General features: G+C 33.4%; 1 protein-coding gene across 1 annotated transcript; it reads right to left on the minus strand.

Moving 5' to 3' along the window:
• Positions 1-12,029: 12,029 nt before the first annotated feature.
• On the minus strand, positions 12,030-18,631 carry TRIADDRAFT_52629 (uncharacterized protein; the record flags this gene model as incomplete). Its single annotated transcript, XM_002108987.1, has 19 exons — positions 12,030-12,121; positions 12,199-12,274; positions 12,354-12,475; positions 12,549-12,581; positions 12,705-12,838; positions 12,907-13,020; positions 13,106-13,171; positions 13,300-13,446; positions 13,539-13,660; positions 13,764-13,960; positions 14,054-14,138; positions 14,570-14,641; positions 14,753-14,845; positions 15,109-15,170; positions 15,371-15,434; positions 15,529-15,618; positions 17,071-17,097; positions 17,641-17,846; positions 18,550-18,631. 19 exons carry the CDS (start codon positions 18,629-18,631, stop codon positions 12,030-12,032), a joined length of 1,884 nt encoding a protein of 627 aa, XP_002109023.1.
• Between the last annotated feature and the right edge of the window lie 3,888 nt (positions 18,632-22,519).

Raw genomic sequence — 22,519 nt, forward strand, 5'->3', positions numbered from 1 at the left:
ATTGTCCACATATGATAAAGGACAATCTTGGAATTCTGTGGAAGTAAATCCTCACTAAACTCGATCATAGCTCTATTATCCTCCTCAAATAAAATTCTATATTGTACAATCTGTATACTCTCTATCCTGTAATAATATAGTATAGCTCATATGATTTAGCCTAGTGGCTAATACTACTAAAATTTCGGTACTGTAGATGTATTTATGAGCTTGATGTGAAATGCTTTGCATAATGCTAGCACAAAATAGAGGTTATACATTTCAAGCTTGGAAAAATTCAATTTATAGAACATTTAAAGATTACATTATGTCATCTCACTTTAGTATAGCATTATTCACGTGCCATAGAGATACAGATATGAGTTGTATATCCATGATTTTATTTAACGGTAGCCAAGATATGTACACTGTTTGAGCAAAATTGAATACTTGATGATAAATTGTTTATAGTTGTGCAACAGTACCTCAGCATTGATATCATTTGCATGTAGCAAGCAGTAAGTAAGCATCTAGGGCCTTGATATCAACGATTTTACATGATGCTATGTATAATACATATGCATTTTTTGTTGGATAAAATTGAATTCATTTAATATTTCATAATTCTACAGTATTCATTGGCATAGTTTAGCCTTGTTTTATTTCTATTGTACAGCATTGAAGTAGTTGAAGGTGCTAGCCCCTACATATCAAAACTCTATAGCAGATAGCAGACTATACCTATTTGTAGATGCAATGCATCTTAGATACAGTAAACTCAATTTGAACGACTTTACGAGGATGATCCTATTCCCAACTATGATATATACACTTGCATTGGGTAAAAATTGAACTTATTGAATGTTTGATGGTCATGTTATGTTGTGCTATTTTAGCATTAATGTATTTGTATACATATATGCTCTATATCATCGGCTCTTACATGATCCTGACCAAGATACAGGATACACTTCTACAGTTCTGCAAGTAAAACTCAATTTATTCGATATTTAACAAAGTGCTACTTTAGTACTGGATTATTTGCATACAGTACTTGTACTGTATATAGGCATATCAAGAAGTAGCTTAGTGATAAATTATTAGACTTTCCAATTAAGATCGGCTACGATTGTTATTGTTTACGATCCTCGCGATGGAAATAAGTAAATAAGAAAATTTGCTAGTTTTCTAAATGTAAGTCCTGAATCTGGAGATGTACAACATTGTATCCTATCTATTACTCAGTATAAACTCTAAATAAACGTTATTACTCAAATCCTTACTCGGACAAGATGCTTCGTTTACAAGGCATTCCAATTTAAATGAACATTTAATGATTATTGTTATGTTCTAGTCGTTTAGGGTTTAGATTCTTTCTCGACGGCATGCATGCACGTATAAGCTGGATATGAACAGCATTTACTGTACATGACTACCAACCAAGATATGCTGTGTCATTTAACTTAGTAAGCATTTTATTTCATGATTGTATTATTACGTTCTTCTACCTTCGTCTTGTAGTATCTGTCTACAGTACAGGTCTATCCATATTCACGTAGAGACTCTACGATATCAAGGGCAAAATACTTTTACTGTATATCGTAATTTAACTTATTGAACATTTTAATGGCTATGATTAGCCTGTTGTAGTAAGGTCGACGTATAAGCTCGATATCAATGGCTTTGCATGATACCAGCCAATTCTCAATGCTGTAAATGCTCTATTTTACGAGTAGATAGAACTCATTTTAAGCGTACAATAAATATTAGGAAGACTGCCGGCAACACGGCGGGTTCTTTTCGTATTCTCTCTCGTATGCTGTCATTTAAGTTACTGAATTCTTCAATGGCTACTGTACTTGCTTAACTTGTACACCATGCCGTACAAGAGGGACTTTGTTGAATTATATTGTCTAATAGTGAATATTATACAGTTGTTGTAGTTTGATATTTCTCCTATACCATAAAATGGAACTTATTTAAGTTAATATTTTAATGACTATTATTACGTTATTCTACTTTAGTATTTCTCGTATGCAATTGTAGTCTTACTATATTTAACATTTTAATGACTATTACTACGTTGTTGTCCGTGAATATTATGTTATTTATTTCTCTACAGTAGCAGTTTACACGTCGATCTATGCATATAGAAGCTCGATATCAATCGCTTTACATGATGCCATCCAAACTAGGTCTAGCCAAACTGAATTGAAGCAACACATGATGATGATGATTAGGCATGTAGGCTAGCCGACTGCAATATTGTAGGATGACGATGCATTAAAATCGTTCATGATGCAATCTTCAACAGCACTAGGAATGAAGAAAAGCAAACCAATCGATCACGGGATTTGGCTCTTTTTTGTTGTTTCTTGTCTTGAATATTACATAATTCTTGAACTGCAATCTTCCATGGCTGCATTGCCTCTCTAGCAATGTCCATTGGACACTCGTGAACGATTATTTACATTAGTAATTATCCATATGGATAGTTTTCATACTTGTACTCTGTAGGACATGGTCTACAACCGGTGGAGTTTAGCTAATCAAGTGTCCGCCTTGCCAACGTCCTTTCCGAGTTGGAGCCCACTGTCAACGTACTGGTACAAGACTAATTTGGTCAAGACTTTGTACTAGATCGAGGGTCATTCCAAGACGACTTAGTGTAGGAGTCAGTGGCACTTCGTTTAGCCAATTTTCAAAGGAATGAAGAAAATGTCGTTTAAATCAACATTGCTTGATTAAAATTTATGTTACTCCTAGAGCTCATCCATCTTCAATACGTTATCCACTGGAATCGTGAGAAAAGGAACAAATGAAGGGATAAATCTACAAGACAACATTAACGATGGTTCGATACGACGAAGATTTATTTGATAATCCATTCTATAAAGCCATTGCTGGCAAGCCGGAGTTGTTGATCAAAGCAGTAGCACAAGATTGGATCGTAAGTTTACAACTTTAAATCGTTTCTCCTTCAATTTCTTACCTGTTAATGACTTATTCAAATGCTAAGCTGTAATAATAAATGGATTATGCCATCTATATAGCGACAATATGCATGATTTCTAGTTACGATACAAGTTGTCTATCTAGACTGACATATTTCAACAGCAATAGGACATTGAAAATGAACAACAACATGAGTCAATTTCATTGGATTATTGATTTATTTTACATGCTACTAAACTAGTCCAGCCTAAAGCGTTGATGTTATTCAATAGAATGATGATGGCATTTCTCTCCTACATGAGATATGTAGGAGATTTAAATGGCTATCTTTCAATAGTTATTTCATGCAATAGCGTAAAGCTAAATTGACCATGTTATTTCAACTTATTTTTTCCCTTCGTAGTAGAATTGCATCGAGGCAATCAAATCTTGTAATTATATTTACTAGTAGTGTTATCTTGGAGTTTACATCCATACTTGAAAAATGATAACCAAAATGGCCCGTGAAAATATATCACATTTTTGGCACTGAACAGTAACTTACAATCTGCTACTTTATGGTTTTCACACCATTAGATTAGTGATCTAAAAAGTCATGAAGGATACAACTGTAGTTGAGTGTGGACAGTACAGTATATGTCGATAAACAGTCAGAGATGACCTAACAGAAACTGCTTTGACCCTGCTCAGTAATTTGCATCTGTAAGGCCATCAAGTTAACTTATAAATTCCTTGACTTGATCCTGTAGAAGAATTTATCCACCTACTTGTTAGTAGGATTAATTGCTATTTCTAGATTGAACCAATAAAATGACGAAATGATCTGACAGAGAATTCCGGTCTTCAATTTCTCATTTGTTTTTAAACGTGCAGTAGACGCATAGACCGTTACTTGTAAGAACGATTGTTGCTAATAATTCATTTTTTTTTACTTTAATCTTTAAAATAGTAAAAGGGGCTAAATTACCGAAAAAGAGTCATATTCTTGGGGATAAATTTCTCACTAGTTATATACTAGTACTCATAAGGTCTTTTATGGCCAAGAACTACGGTAACTCTTTGACTTTTCAGACAGCATTAGCGGCAAACTTAGCTGACAATGATAGTCTTGTAAATCAATTTTTTACTGTGTACAGTTGAACAGTAAGGACTCTTATTGCAATCAACTTTTGCAACTTCTTACTTTGGTCTTTCAAACAGTCAAAGCAAAAAATTAGCAGACAATTCCTGTCTTACTGATGAATTCCTTGTTTATCGTATACCATGACTCGCAAAGGCTCTCGTTGTCAATAAATTAACTTTGACTACTCCATTTTTGGTTGATTATTCACCACCCTATCTCATGGACTCTGTCATATTGCTGGATACTGCAGTATATTATGAGTGTATTTTCAAACATTCTTGTACCAGTGTTCAGCAGTTAACATAAAATCAAGACATGAAGGACTTGTACGCATCTTTTTCAATGCTAGTGAGCTTTATTGACAAGCCAATGGCATAAAAGATGCAAACCCAACTACAGTAGAATTGAACCACTACTTCCGTTAACAACTATTTATATACTGTTAATTCCATTTATTATTGCCCTAAAATTTATAACATAATAAACAACTACCAGCGTAATACTGTATATGTTATACTGTATACTGAATTCTCTACCTTGTCAATATTTTTAAAGTGTGTACAACTTATTATTGGTTAATCTCATTAAATGATCATTATTCGTAGATCTGTGTACCACGTAAAGTAGTCGCTCAAAAACTCACTGCTGATGCAATCCATTTCGAAAATCACGTTCTATGTCCTATGAATACTTCTAGTGGAATCTATAAGACTATGAGTAATAAGGTAATCATGTTATGATAGTAAATATCAATAAATGCAAATTTTGTAATTTTAAACTATGAATAATTCCATTATTAATTATTCAAATACATATTATCCAATTTTTTACTAATATCATCATTAAGGAAAAATCATGTATAGGTAAAATTATGTAATAATTATCTTATGATTTTGCATCATTTCCATGTTGAAGTAACGCTCATAAAGTTTTTTCATAAAATATAGCATGTACGGGACATTATAGTATTTCCATATATTTATTTCCATATAGTATTTCCATGTACTGGACATCTTTCTCCTACACTAATGATTATAACGACATTATCAAATGCGATAGTACTACCTTAATTAAGTTTTCTTTCTCTATCATTATCCCCATCAACTGGTCTTAATGTGGGACATTAGGAAATATGTTGCTGATCCTAGTGTCTATTCAAAACTATAATTATCTCACTACTCGTATACGCTATTAGTCATCACTCCTTACAAAATATAATTATAGCATTAGACTATATTAAAGTGTATAGTTCATTGAGATTCAATCTTTTAAAGCATTTACATTTACGATTACTATATAGCATTATATATCTTTATACTTTGATGTGTAATGCTCTGAATAGATTATCCAACAAACTTCAAATTCATTTTTAACTCCTGATTGCTTCTATATCTGACCATGTAGCCGCTTTGTATTATCTTTTAAAACGAAATATACACGATCATTAACGACCTTTTTTCATGGCCTTCTTCCTTACCATTATACTTAGGTTGTTAAAATTGTTCATGATGTGGTACGGACGGAAAAAGGATTCAAGGAAGATCGAAAGGTTATCTATTTGATTGAAAATAGTATTAACACGATTATTGATTTTTAAAAATTCGATCAAGGGATCGCCAAGACGGTATACCTTGTTCGTACGTTTACTTAAATTGAATATTCCTACATTTATAATAATTGCAATTTTAGGTTCAAATTTTATTCGAAGAAACTCACTACGATAGTAGTGAGAAAAGCTATAAAGTACTTTGCTTAGAGAAAGCTCTTGAAGGCGGAACGTGTAAGTTATTTCTTTAAAATTTAAGCATGACACAAACTAATATTTATTATTTACGCTAAATTTAACACTATCTTTACAATTAAGGATATCTTATAAGATTATTCTTGACAATATTCAAATTTTAATAATGTAGAAGTGTGTGTAATGTAATTTTGTGATATATGCTGCTAAGTTATCTCAGCATCCTTTCAGGAGACTTACTCGGTCATTGATTTTGCTGTCCACTCCGTACTTATAAAATAATAGTTATATTCATTTTATGAAATCAAATTGTTCTTTAAGCTAATGAAGAACTTTGCCCTACTTTACAATCTTGTGATGAATGCAATCAGTTTCTTTGGAATGATCCAAGTAAGAGTATATTTATTGAACTATTATTACGTAGCTAACTATAAATTATCAAAAGTAAACTGTAATACTATACTAAAATAAGTAGGTTCTGTTGATTTAATACCTAGCTAGACGTCGAATAAAATGAAATTGGATTCTATTTTCTATTACTGAAGTTGTGTATTTGTTTATGATGCAGATAGTAGAAAATGTAAAGGGCTTATAGACGCTTTACTAGATAAATTTACAACAGAGTTAGATTCTAAACATGACAAACCTTTGAGAGTCCTTGTGGTAAGATCGTTATCTCGTAGAATAGATTAATTTAATGAAATGTAGTGAAATAACAATCTGTATAGTATCTAATTGTATATTCACCATTGTATAGGACTCTATTAGCACTATTTTTACGAAATCTGTACAAATTATAATGAAAGATACGCTATTGCCACTGGTATGATGAAATCCTCAATATTTATGATGTTCAATACTAAATTTTTATGTAAAACCCTACGTAATGTTTTCATCACATACAGAGAAAATTAGCTAATGAAGACTTAATTATTATGGCAAATTTAAAGTTGGCTTTAGAGGTAAATCTACTTATGAAATCTATTATCTCATCTACGGCAGTAGTTTGTAACACTTGAATTTCAGGCTTTATACGTATTACCAGAGTAACCTAACTATAAAGCTGAATCTGTTTTCTAAATCATTTTCTGCAAAACTAACGTTGTACTATCATCTACTTTATTTTTATTAGACCTATATTTTAGATTTTCTATTCGATAAAATCTTTAAATTTATTTGCTGTTCGACAGAAATTGAGGTAAAAAATTTTTAATCAACCCTCTTCTTAGTCATATTTTAACAAAAATGAATCCTCTTACATAACAGGATGTAAATTTTAATAAGCTAACAAGAAACTTAGGAAGCTTACCACTGAACGAAATTGGATTATCTCCTTCCATTCTGTTAGTTGATAATAAAAATTGTATTACTTGATCGTAGCCATTTTGTTCTACAACTTATTTTGTTAACGTAATTGGCCCTATTTATGCAAAGAAAGAGTAATATAGCCTCGGCTACTACATTATTGCAAATTTTCTTGCTGTTATCTTTACTCACAGTTAATTTGTTATTACACCTTTTATAGTGCTATGACTGGTGAAGCATTACTACAAATAAATCTTATTAATAAAGTATGGCTTTATAATTTAAGAATCAAATTTTCTACTTACAGTGACAGGTGCTTACTAGTAAATCACTGCTGACATTACTTTTTATTGATGATATTAGTGTCGCACACCGTTAGAAAAAATGTATTGCTTACATAAAACCCTCCAAGCTATTACAACTGCAGCTGGCAGCAATCGAGGTTTCGACATATTTACGTATTAGCTAAATATCTTGTGACTTAGTAATATTAATTACTACTCTCTTTTATACTTTAGCGTTAACCACTGACGATTTGCTTCCTATCCTTGTAGCAGTTATGCTGAAGGCTGAAATACCGAATTGGTAATTTTGTAATATTCCAGCTGTAAGCTGGGAGACCCTGCTAATTAGTAATAACTAATCAACATAAATTTATATCCATAGGATTGCCACTATCATTTATATTAAAAATTTTCACTTTTCAAATGCTATGGCAGTGGCTGACGAATTTGCGTAAGAAATAAAAATTATATGTATTCTTTTTACATTGTTATTGTATATTGAACAATTAATAGCGATATTGTTATTTAAGATCAAATATAATGCAATTGCCAAAGATTAGCAGTTGAGTTACCAATTGCATCTTATTTTTGGACAAACAGATTTTGCGTAACATCTATTGAGGCAGCTATGGAACATATCCAAGGAGAATCTATCCGGACCAATCCTACCTGCAGTAATAATCTTGTACGTAACTATATCGCTTTCCGCTTGAATTATTGCTTGTATTCGATAATTTAATTATACGATTAATAAAACCGAAAAGGAGCCACCGAAACTAACTAGACTAAATTCAGATAGCAAGAGAGCTTTTGCAACCGATGAGGCACTCTTCGAGGTACGGATCAGTTTATTGCTAGTTGTCAAACTTGCTAAAGCAAATACTGTATTTAATTATATAATCCCTTCAAAATTATATAAAAAAGACTGTCCAATGTGGAGATACAAGTAAAGTTAAAACTTTACTGGAAGGTCCTACAAGTTGGAATATACTAGTAGATAAAATGTGTCACCCACTATGTCAGTGTCCAAAATGTGAAGAGCTACAGAAAAGGTACATTAGACTAAAACACAATGACCACTAAAATTAGAAAGCAAGTAATAATATACGACTAGAGGCACTAAAAAATTTTTTATTATTAAGTTATGATTCAGATCCGTTAGCTGCTACAGTTCACTCACGGGATGATCGTGGTAATACTGTGTTGCACGTAGCATCGGAGAATGGTTAGTATTTTTGGTATTGATTGTCTTTGTTACATTATTCATACAATCAAAGAAATATTATCCAAGAAAGTTGTATCTTTCAATTATGCATTGCTACTTCTTTCGGATAGGTCACGAGGACATGGTAGATCTGCTACTTAGTTTTGGAGCTGAAATTGATTGCACCAATAATAGTGGTTGTACACCACTTCATTTAGCGTGCAAAAGGGATTTTCCGAAGATAGTTGTAAATATTCGATAATGTTGATGAAATTTATAATGATATTGAAATCAAAAGTTTATTGATGAAGTTACTTGTTTATGTTCAGAGGCTTTTATGTGAGAAGGGTGCTAGCATGAATGCTGTTGACAACGATGATTTTACTGCATTACATTTTTGTGCCGAAAATGGCCACGAAGAGGTTAACTTCAGCGTAATACTTACATATACAGTAGTATGCCCTTGAGATCTTACTAGATACACAAGAAAGCGCCTGACATTCAGCAGCTTTCTAAATGTCTTGTAATTAATGACTCAAATTTAATAAATGTAACCTAACAAGTGATTTATATTAGACCGCAAAGGTACTTCTTTTCAACGAATTTAATGGAAAGCGTGCCTCAATTAATACTTCAGATATTAATGGCAATACTCCCTTACATATCGCAGCTAAATGGGGCTATGGTATCTATTTTATATTTTTCAAACATTACATGCTTCGTTTAATGAATCTCAAGTATTTTTAACCGTAATGTACTATACAATTTATCTCTAAATCTTTATACACAATTTATAGCAAACTTAGTTGAACTATTTGTTGAGAATGGAGCTTCTATTGAAGCCAGAAATAATAATATGGAAACAGCATTGGACTGCTCTAATCTATCCAAAGTATTCTTTTATCATATTATTACTACACATGTTGACCTATTAAAGTGATGGATACATGTAAATTCTATTTTAGATTTCCCAGATTATTTCATTAGCAAGATTTGCTCGTAAAAGCTCTAAAGATGTAAGAGTTTTGCTGTTATGATAGTAAATCTTATTATATTGAGATCCTTCCAATAGGTCTAAGTGAATGTAACGATCTCCTCCACTTCATAGGATGTATACAGGTCTTTAGCATCTTCAAATGTAGCATCTGCAATGCCTAGCGTATCTAGCAAGCAAGATTCAGATGATCGTCGTGCTAAACAGGTTTGATACATAGATATACTCTAATTTAAATCCTATTACTACACGTAACAACATTTTTATATTATAGATCAAGCAACTCTTCATGGCTATTGCTGATGACGATATTGAAATGGTAATTACCAATATTCGTCATACTATATATGCATATATAAATTTAGATTAAGATGTTATCTATCTTTAGGTGCGCTTTATTTTCGGTTGGAGTTCTAATACTCCACAGAAAGAAGTCGTAGATAAAAAGAAAGCATGTCATCCACTATGTCAGTGTTCAGAATGTAGTCAAAATAACGTAAGCATGATAGCATAACTTGGAAATATAACCTGTATCAACAATGAATCTACCTTAGAATATCGTTACTACTACTGTACTAGTAGAAGTTTTATGTTCTTTTTTTTCATCCAATCTTTTAGAAATCTAGTAGTGATCGGTCTGTTCTTACAACTACTTCCACCGATGTTAAAGGTTATACGTCTTTGCATATGGCTGCAATTTATGGAAAATCTGAAATTGCTGCTATACTTCTGCGAGAAGGGGGTGCAAATTGTAATGTTAAAACTAAGGTTGAGCTTTTAACTCCCTTGCATCTTGCATGCCAATGGAATCACGTTAATGTAGGTTTCATGTTTCTAATTGGTTTTACAGAAATAAATAAGGACTATTCTGGATACTGTACTATACTTTACCAGAATTACACTTATTCTCTTTCTTTCGGTATCTAGGCAATATCGATCTTATTAGAGCATCAAGCTAGGATAAATGCTAAGAATGTACAAGGGAATACCCCTCTGCACCTTTGCAGTGCAAATGGTCACATCGATGCTTCATTAATTCTTTTAAGCGTGAGTAAAGTTATTGGATACGTACTGAAAAACGTATCAGCTAAACAAATGCTAAATTAACCACCAAAACGTTTTTCTATTTCAATCCAGCATGATGCCTATGTTAATGTCAAGAATTATCAAGGAGATACACCATTACACCTCGCCTCTCGGTACTGGTGATATAGTCCTTGTATATTTATAACCCTGAGATTTACGTCTAGCTAGTAGAAACTGATTCTTATTATTCGCTAAATGAAGGTGGAATCACGCGGCATTGGCAAATCTGCTGCTTGATTACGGCGCATCACCTACTATAAAAAACAACATGCAGCTAACACCTTTGCAATGTGCTAAGGTATAGTTTAATATACTTACACTTAATTGTACTCGTTATTCGTACACAACATAGTCGATATTTTAAAGATTTTGAAATCTAAAGATATACACTGAATGTTGCTGTAACAGAAATTGCATTTGTATGCCTCTTATTGTAGGATAATGAAGTACTACAATCACTAACAAAGGCTAAACCCAAGGAAGTAAACGGAAACGTAGATCGCTTAAAAATTATTGACAGCACTCCAGACGGATAAATTTTATCCCTTGTAGCAAAATGTAAGACTAAAATAATTACAATTAATCACCAAGACAATTGTAACCTAAAGCTTTAAAAGATAAACATTACAATAGATTGAATACAATAGTGAAATTCTCGCTAATTCAATGATGATAAAGTTTAATATGATAAGTACTGCATTGTCCTTAATGAATATTGCATCGTAAAATCACATTTTGTGACGAAATCTATAATACTACATGTCTGTATACATGATGAAAATATTTTGCGTAGATACGATTATATTATTAGCTATAAGCTATAATGTAAAAAACTCACAAGTTTTTTATACTCAAAGGTATTTTGAAATAGCGTACTGTCCGAACTTAGCTCAGTTAAACGACTAAACTTTCACTTTATGTACTTATGATTCTGCTTAAATTTTACTGTATGTAATAAGCAGTATATCATCGTTTACCGGTATTTGAGCTAGAATACTTGCAGTAATATTGAGTTTCCACAAACTACCTTTAGTTGAAATCAATAAAATTTTAAACCAACAATTCTATCAACTGAATATATCAAGTTTAGCAATTGCGATGAGAGCATACATGTACAATGATTTGGTTTCAATTTGAACATATTTATTAACTTTCCATTGCATTATATCACCGTGATATCGATACCAAAATTGTAAAATCATAACATTTAATGCTATAAAATGGTTAACAGGATACGATACCCAGTTGATTTCTAGCTCATATTCATCATTCTAATAAATTCGATTGCATAATTTAAAATTTATCTTTGAGCAATATCTACTGTACAATGTCTGTGTTTACTGATACCACCCGTCCATTTAACTATTTCGTATATTCTTACTACCATTATTTCTTTGAAACGGATATAACTGCTGACGTTTGAGGACTTCCAATGCAGAAGCCACATTACCTACCAATTATAAATTCACGAATAGTCAAACGTTAGGGTAATTTCCTTACGAGAGTAAAGTAATTCAATGTATTTACCATTTGCAAGCTCAATATAGATCGAAATCAGAACAGCTCCAGGTATGTGCTCTTTTTCTAGCCGAAGTACTGATGCCTTAGAAGGCATCACGATCAATGCAATGATTCAATTAGAAACTATTTTGCAGAATGTTATTTCAAAGATCCAAAAGTACCTGTTCTATACACTTCCGGGCTTTCTCTGGCTTTCTCTGCAAGCAATATGCACTGGCTAAATTGACAAACATTAATGCACGAGCAGATTCTATTGTTCTAGGAAATTTGTGTCGTGTTGCTGCTAAGAAAAGGCAATAAATTATTACCAAGTAATCAACATTAACATAGCAATAGTATAAAGTTGACGATGATACCTGAGCTAATGTTATCGGCTTCAGTCTTATTTTCTATAGAATATCCAAAATAGTCATTCATTCATTATTGATATTATGCCAGAACACCGTGTAGAGTTTACTCTGCGAAATGTATACAGAAATGGGCTATTTAGCTATTGAAATAATTTACAATACCTGACGTTGTTTCGGGTTGTGTTGAAAATGAACAAGAGATATCAGTAATTGTTTCCGGCGATAAATGCTGTACTGCCTCATCAATTTTATTCAAACGTATTAACGCTTCTGCTGCGTACATATGACCCAGATATCTAAGCAAAAGTAATAGAACGTTAGGCATTGCCGGTACAACCAATATAACGCCGAGTACACTAAATACCTATATAATCCAGGTAGAGAAGGCAAGGCAAGTAACTCTTTACTACGTTCTAAAGCTAAGACAAGTTCTCCCAATTGCAACGAAACGAATGCAATGGCAGCAAGAATTGCATACCTTTAAACATAAATATGTAACTCAGGTGTTGTGTAATAACGTACTTTGGATACTGTAGTAAGAAAATAAAATTATCCTTTCGTACCTTAGCGCAATGATGTCATGCGCATTCATTCCAGCAGCGGAAGGGGAAAAGTAAACTTTTGCCCTTCTGGTATTATAAATATAGTAAAACAGTAAATGTATTTGAGAACGTCTAGACATCTAACAGAACTTCATAAATATTGATCATAAGTAGCCGAATCGCATTAGATAGGCATCAGAGTTGGTGACACTTACGACCGTGAATTGTCGTTCCTTTGTATCGCTTGATCATTATTATTATAATTTACACTTGATAACAAGAGCAACGCATTTTTTAAACATGGAAGAGCAAATTTCAATGACGGTTCAGGATTAGCAACAGAAATACCATGGGAAGGAGGCCTAAGAAATACATCTCGTATTATAATCTAATCTATAATAATTCCACAGTATGTAATACCCAAATTAAATATCATTTTACTATGTCAACCTACAAATATCTATACGAATAATCTGCAGTAGGTTTTAAGACTGTTTTTTGATGTTGGCCAACTCCTACAACAGTGCTGACTATATAACTCTTATTTTGAGCTTTGGCAGCAATTTCTTCTTCACCCTAATGAATGACAAGCGTTAGTATCAAAGTATACATGTTCAATAACAACGATCTCTAAATAGTTTTCTATCAAAAATTGAACAAAAGTAGTATTGTCGCTTACCATACGGTATGCGCTAATACAGCATTCAGCTATACGAAACCAATATTTTGGATCAGTGTTGAAGGCTTGCATACACTGGATTAAAGCTTCGAATCCCGGAAGAGGCCGATTAGAAAACAGTAATTCAATACCAATATTATACAAAAGTTCATAGTGACGATTTAAAGCTTGGACCGCTGATAGACTATTAATGTTACCTATATAGAGAAACAATAGCAAAAAAGCTAAAATCAGCAAAATAAGTTTATTTTAGGATATGGGGTATGTAAACAGATATTTTAAATACTAACCACTATCATTGGGCTTTTGTATACATTCCTCATTGACATTCATTGCCTTCTTACAGTATAAAGCAGCCAAATTATGCTTCTTCATCTGATGATGAATGCATCCAAGGTTATTATAATACATCACTATTAATTCATTGCTGTCAAGACGCGGTGAACTGTTCAATATTTTGATAGATTTTCGATAATTCTTTCGTAAATATTCAAAATTACTCTTCAGGAAATGGGCTGTTGGTGTCTAATTTAAAAAATTGGGTAAAGCGAACGCAAAAATAAAAAAGACGTTAGACGATTCGAGAAATGATCGCAATTGATATCACACTAATTTGTTAATTGAACTTACAACAGGAGTGGAGCTCATCAGAATTTTAATTTCTCTCTTACATAATTTAAGAGGTCCATTTAAAAGGTGTAATCGGGCCTTATACTATAGCATTAGATTTAAAAATGCTCCAATATCAAAATCTCTGTAATCGCAGTACCAATTAGGTTAATATACTAACTACTATTATAACAAACCTGATTAAACTTCATTTGTAAGCTTTCTGATTGTAAACCGTGCTTTGTTCCACCGCCCACTGTGAAAAAGGTCTGAAACGAAGCAAAAGAAAAATTTTCAACTTAGCTTACAGTATCCTAAACTCTTGCATCATATCCATAACCATCATAATCGGTATAAAGTAAAGCTATTATTACTACAACCTCAGATTTTTCATGATGTTGATTTGTTGATCCTTTTTCGCTAGAGGTAATCATTTTTTCAATATATGCTAGTTTCTCACCGGCCATATTTGCCTGAAAGTCAATGAATACCTTTAAAATTTTTGTTAAAAATTTCAGAAAGAATCTTTCCTTAAATTTAATGTATGCTTAAGTTGATAAGGCGTTGATGTTTGCTCAGTTGCAGTGATAGTAGTTATAAATTATACTCGGATTTTTATTTCATAAATAGGTTCATTTAGTTACAATACTGTCACGAAATACAACCTAAGGATATGTTATACTCGATTGCAGTAAAAAATAGCATATAGCGCATAAAATAATACTTTATATCATACCTGCCGTGTTGCAAAACTTAAGTCTGCAGCAAGAAAACAAATCTTACAGGCTAGATTTTCGTCTAAAATTTTAAAAGTACATTTTACAGTAACGATTAGTATATATATATATATATAAGAGTATATCTGCGTAATTCAAAATTACATGTATATTATTGATTGCTGTAAATAGTAACAGAAATAAATATCTACTGGATGATAGTAGTAATATTGACAAGTATCATGTCTCAAGATAATTGGATCCTTTTATTCATTCATTTACCTAAGGGTTCAATAATTTTGAATAAACCTTCGATAATATCAGAAGCTTTTTCGTATTGTCTAAACTGTTGGATATTAAATATCAAATCATTTAGATTAACGTTAATACAAAAGCAGGTATGAAGAGTTGTTTTACGATAATAATAAAAAAAGCCTCACAAAATAGAGAATTAAAGCTTTATTGTAGTTTAAAGCAGCCTGATCAAATTCATCCACACTATCTTGATCTTCACCATTTTCACCTGAAAACTAAATAACGACAACAAATTACTCCTCAAAAAATGTTCTGGTCCAAGCTAATTATTTAACCGACTATTGTAAAGGTGTCGTTTTGCAGCGAAATATTATCTTACTTAATGTAAGAATTAAGGCTATTGACCTATTATTAACTGTCAAGTTTTACGTCTCTACCCAAGCTATAGTACAGTATCAGATGCCTCGATGATACATTAAAGTTTTATTTTTACTAAAAATCAACGACAAAATCGAAGAGTAATAAGATGATTGATCATATAATCATTCTAGAACCAAAACTGTACTTCAGCTCACGCCGTCAGTACAATTTCATAATTACAATCAATCAACGACTAAAATTAATCTTATGTCATGAAGAAGTATATAATGCATGTATTTTAACGGCAAATACTATTGGATACCGTTGCAGTACGACAGGAAAACAATCACTAGTTTTACTAATACGACAGTGGAGTACGATATCTTTACGATATCATCATCAACACGTGCATCTTCAAACTTGTAATCTCTTAAATAACTAGTTTGCTAGATTTCCATGTAATCTTTGTACTTAAATATTGGATATCATAAGATTACTGAAGTCATCGTCAATCGCATTAACATTTCTTTGCAGATACTAAACACCTAAAATATAGTATGATGACTACATAGTAGTGACTATAGCTATTAGTTGCTTTTAAGATTATATGCAATTATACATTGAAAATTGCAATAGGCGGCGGTTATACGTTAAGGTAGAGGAAGCATAGTGTTTTATAAAGTAGTCCATATAACCCTTAACAAAAAAGACCACATTTATTATTCTATTTTAACTGCTCACAAAAATGTTAATGCATAGTAAGTATACCACAGCACATAAGATATATCTTGCATCGATCTAAGCATCTAAGTTTTGCATAAATACTGTCGCTATAGTAATAATTTGCAATTTATGTATCAATAGTACATGTTTATGGTAAATTGGCAATGCAAGACTCGTACGTATGTTATATACTGTACACAGTAGAGTAGAGTAGTGTAGTATGGTATTAGCCTTTTATCTAGTCGTTGTACAATGCTTAAATTACGGCATAAATTAGTATTGCACTACGAAAAAAAGCAGCGTTAAGCATATACGAGTAAATAGACTTGAAGGAAACGGCTACTCAGCAGTCTTGCAGATGGGTGTATCAGATTAACCTTCTAAGCGATTTATGACCTGGTCATATTGTACAAGAGCCAATGTATGACTGAGTACAGTATAGTACAAGCGGATAGATTTTTAAAGTCCATATTGTGCGAGGACCCACAATCAACGGGTTATGTTGAAGCATGTTAAATCAAATATCGCTTTTAGATGACAATTTAATTACCATAAATGATACCTGAAAGCAGTGATCATGTAGACTATCTCGATGTACGCGTAATTACTACTGTTTTTGATCATACAAAGACGAATTAACTAACCCACGTGGGTAAAAACTCATAACGAGGCTACATACAATAATAGTGCAATAATTAGTTTGTGAGCCCTATCAAGATTAGTTTATACTATTGACGATGGTATTTTATCACTGTACAAATGCGGTCGTTTATCCTAAATCACTGAAGTATAATTATTCCAACAAGTAAAACACACATGACTATTTAACATAATTAGTATGTATATTCGTATAAGACAGTCAAGTAATAAGCACACATGTCACGCCGAGTGTACGTCTAACTCCTGTTTGTATTTTTAAAAATTTAAGCCAAATACAGTATATAAACAATCAAAATTTTGAGTAGTATCACGTTTATTTCGATGTAGGTCATGTAAAGTGATACAACGGTTATCATGGCTGTTGTTATAAAAAAAAAGTACACGTACCAATTGGTAATAGTACCTAATCGTGCAATATTAATTGACAATTGAATAGTTTCAACTTTGCGATCATGGATCAATCTATCACTGACTGCATGGTATGGGTATATATATCTATTCTAGTTTGTTTGCCGGCACAGTACTGTACTGGCACAATAATTCCTTCATCTTACCTGAATTAAGACACTGTCGAAGACTTTTGTTAATTCATCCAATTTGGTACAGCTAGATTTATAGAATTGAGCGACTCCTAGATTGTGACAGACTTTGGGATCATTTTGACGAATTTCTAACAATTCATTGATTGTTCGTAAACATTCTTCATATTTACGAGAATGAAATTGTAAGAGCGCCTTTTGAGCTAATACTCTTTCATCGTCTATTCAATCATATAGAAAAGAATATGATAATTTAGTCGAGGAAATAGCCTCAATTCAATTACCTTTTACAGTAGTCAAGTGTCTAAATTGAGTGAATAGAACTGATGTTAACATAGTATCCCCCCCAAAATACTGAAAGTCAATAGAAGCTAGCGGCGCAAAAATAATCAATCACCTAATTCCATTTTCATCGATACTCTATAATAGCTAGAATTGTAGCGATGATATTGTATAGAAATAGATACCTACTGCCTATTCTAGAGTTAAGAATATTGCATCAAGATGGACTTCTCGTATATATAGCGAGTAAGCGGTGACCTTATCTTCATTTAGCTATGATATAGGTCTGACTACCATAGGTAATAAGCGTATCTTGCACGTTGTCTCTAGACTGTACTGTCTCTGTACAGTATCGCTTTGCTAATAGCCACTATCCAAAGACTAAAAAAGTACGTCTATGTCGATGACATTGGTTTCTATGCTGATTTCGATACTCATGCAAACACAGTATAACAGACAAGTATTTCTATTTTAGGGTATTCATGTTATAATGGCACTAGAGCTAAAAAAAATTCATAAGGAAACGTGAATAAGCTCTCGATTCGTCTAGCTAAGGTAAATACTATACACCGCATGACATTTCATTGACAAAATACACAAGGAATTGACAGTGTTTTTTTTTTTAAAGTTAATCAAATTTACCCGAGGCGAGAATTCCATTGGAAGAACGATCATTTTTGCCTTCTTTATGGTCTTCGCTATTAGCTTTAATACTTTCACTCATGCTCAAGTTAGTCAATATAGTTTACTCTTAATAAAAAAACGATTTTAATTCAATATTTTATGGTGGCTTGGATCACCACACAGCCAAGTTTTCGTTGTTACGTCGAATCGTAGAGGAAGACGAAGGCGTGCTATCGAACGCAAGCGCGTGTATCGTACACAGGCGTATGAGGTGAAGGAACTTCAGGTACAGTACAGTACGTACTGGACGATGTTTCGAAAGCTTCTAGCTAGATGAAAACATTACAGTACTGTACAGTACAGTACAGTACAACTACGGTACAGTATTGTACAGTACTGTACAGTACTGTACTGTACACCAGCGTTTTCTCTCTTTTAGGTGTCCTCACTGTACCGTACCGTACTGTACTGTACTGTACTGTACTGTACAGCAATCTACAGTACAGTACAGTACTATCTGTGACTTACTGTACTGTACTGTACAGTACAGTATGAGTAATATTGAGTACTGTATGTCTGAGCGGGACTGGATCGGGATGGACCGGATCGGTATCATTGGTCTAGAACTGCAGTAGACCTCAATGCTCCAATGCCCATTGACAAAGGCTACAAACACTCGAACAAGTTCAGTGCTGGTACAGTACTTGCATTTGAGTGTTACCAATAGTGCAATTACAGCTACGTTGGTCTTTGTCTCGTCAACTTGCAGTATTGCATTGGCGCCAATAACATGATGGCAATGATGTTGCAGTCTAAACAATAAGTTCTATACCAGGCACTACTGACAAGGAAGAGAGTACAGTACAGTAGTAAAAATAAGAGGCCGACTATTTTGCTGGTCATCTCAGCTAAACCGTATATCTGAAAGGATAAACTGGACCACTATCCATCATCTTCATCCTGTTTGCTGATTTTGTACAGTGCATGACTGTAGAATAACCAGAAAAGTGATAATCCCCTTATTATTTTGCACTGAATCTACTGTACGGTGTACGGCAGTACAGTATCACTTCCACGATTGCTCTATCCTCGTCTTTATCATGGTACCGTGCTGATGTCTGTCCATCCACTAAACCTTCATAGTTCATACTGTAACACTGACGAACTCCTATGCGTATTTCATGATCGCATTTGAATAGCATTTTTATTTATTTTATTTTGCAGTTGATAATTATAGTAATTGATCACTTTAAACTAAATTAAAGTCTGTAGACATATTATTGATCGACATTTCTCTTTTAATCAGACCTTTAAAATTGGTCATTTTACTCTTTCCAGAACGGAGTCTACCAGTCAGCCTAGTTGTTGTGACGAGTGTTCAACTAGTCATTTTTGTCCGTTTTAGAAGGCAATCACAACATTTTTGACGTCATCAGCATTCCCTACTAAAAACAATCAAGTCGTTGAATTTTTATATTTGTCAATGAGAATAGAGTACAGTACAGTCATAAGTTTAGGAACTCCAGGCTGATTTAAAAGATATCCAATGATTCAATTCGAATAAAATAATGAGCATAATCCAATGAATATGCAAAGCTAGCATTGAGCTTGAAAGTTGCAATCGCAACCAGTATACACTGTACAGTACTCAGTGGTGTGCTGCTGGACGTTGCTTGGTGACATGCGCAGTAGGAGAAATGAAATTTTGCAGTAAGATATTGTACTGTACCACTAGAAGGAGGAAAGTTTTCTTTTCATTGATCTTTCATTCAAGCGATCCGTACAGTACAGTACGTGACTTGGTGGACGAATAGTATCCACTACAACCTACAGTATTGTCTAGTACTGTACGCTTCTACTTCCAACAAAAGGTAAGGTGAGCGGGCGAGCAGGCCAGGGCAACATTCAGACAGCAGGACAACAGTACAATCTCGTAGATACAGTACACATGCATGGACCAATGTCTCTACTGTATCCTATACTGTCCTGTACTGTCCTGTACTGTATAAACGGTACAGTAAAGTACAGTACATCAGTACATACTGTACGCGCATAGAGCTTACGGAAGAGTTAGTACTGTGCTTGCTTGCCTGATGTGACCTTGATAAACTAGCTTCAAGGTAACTTGGTGACTTGTGCACACCACTATGCATCACACGAGAGACCCCTCGAGGCTCTAATGCATCATACTACTATAACGGTGTAGTCTACGCCCAAGGTGGTGCTTTTAAAGCGTGACGACCGCCCTGAAGCATCGATAAAAGGGTGGAAAGTACCGTACGGACGACGTCCATCACCAGTCTATTTGTATTATCCGAGTGCAGTAGAGTACAGTATAATAAAGCGTTTAGCTATTTGGAAATTTCTTTTCCTATACGTCAACTCTCTGTACTGTATTATAACCCTTCATAACCTAGCAATCCTACCGCCATCAAGGAGGGAAAAAATCAAGATTGATATCCTCACCAATGTTGAACACTTTCTATACTATCAGCAAATAACGTCCGAAGTCAATCTCACTTGCGTCACCTGTGTTTGCATATCCAAATCAAGATACGTTAGATAAAAATGAATAACGGTATTTCGATCGTCTTTTACGTCTGTGCCTTATCGGCTTGGATGATGCTATCGCCGGCGTCAGGTCAGTTGAGAGTGAGATATCCACAATTCATTTTTAATTTTTACTAGTGGACCAATTTGTGTTACCACTAGAATAGGATAATGGAAGTAATAGATGTTTTACCAAGCTTGATTTGAAAGTCAAATTGCACAAATAAAATTCCAATTTAGTACTACGGAAAAATGATGTTGCTGAGTATGCACTCAAACTGGCTGAACCAACGTCTTCTTTTCATTCTTTTGATATGCTATACTATCATCTGTATAAGAAGAAAGAGACACCACCTTTCATACAAAAGATGATACCATAGGGTAGTAGAGTAGAGAATCGTTTTTACTCCATGTGTATTGGCCATATTAACCTGAATTGATGGAAGACGATCATTCAAGCAATGCAATCTACTTATTGTCGTCTATCAAGACAGTATGAATGCTATGAACGTCGACTAGCTTGTAAAATATCCCACTACTTTTTCCCATATAACCCACACGACGACAGAGTGTAGATTCCAATTAGTACATGGGACGATAAATCGCTATTTTAGTTAGCGTCATCGACAAGTATAATCGCACCGTTATTGTAATTGTCTAATTGAAACAAGTCGGTTATCATATTTCTATTTTTTCCCCTTATTATTGAGTACGCCATAGCTCTTTGCTTGTTGCAACAAATACTCAATCTCATTACGCCTCTGAACTCCACCTCTGGAACAACTCTTACAGTTGCCGTATTAATATAGTATGATTAAAAAGAACCTGTCGGTACAGTTTGATAATTTTACTGTCATGTTGTAATAAAATTAAGGTAATAGAAATGGATATTAATAGCTAAAATGCATCATCGTGATTTAATGCCTAATTTGAAATTCTATTTTACCATACTACTCTATCTTATGAAGTATTGTAGCGTAATACATGCTAAATGCTATTCCATTGAAGTCCCTTTCATCCAAAATACACAGATACTATTACTCACTTCATCTTAATGTCGATACTAGCATACGCAGTCCACTATGATATTTCGGATTACTTTGTTAGTGACGTTATTAATCCTGTACATGAATCGTCATTAATGCTTACTGTATGGGTATACTGCAATCACCATCTTATTAAAAGGCCGTGGCCACCATTATTCCCGACCGTCTGATTCTATTATACCTTTACGTAGACGAACGTTACTCTATTATCATCATACTATCACGTATGAAATTCTACTTTAAATTGATATCGCATGAAAAGTCGAAATGGCCTCTACCATAAAATGATCTTTACATACGTCTGTGCATCAGATACAAATACTATTAGAATAATTATCGTCAAGCACTTTCCTAATTTTTTTTTCTTCTCTTTACTTTATCATTATTAATGT

This window comes from Trichoplax adhaerens, genomic scaffold (assembly GCF_000150275.1).
Source record: "Trichoplax adhaerens TRIADscaffold_1 genomic scaffold, whole genome shotgun sequence".
Lineage (NCBI taxonomy): Eukaryota > Metazoa > Placozoa > Uniplacotomia > Trichoplacea > Trichoplacidae > Trichoplax > Trichoplax adhaerens.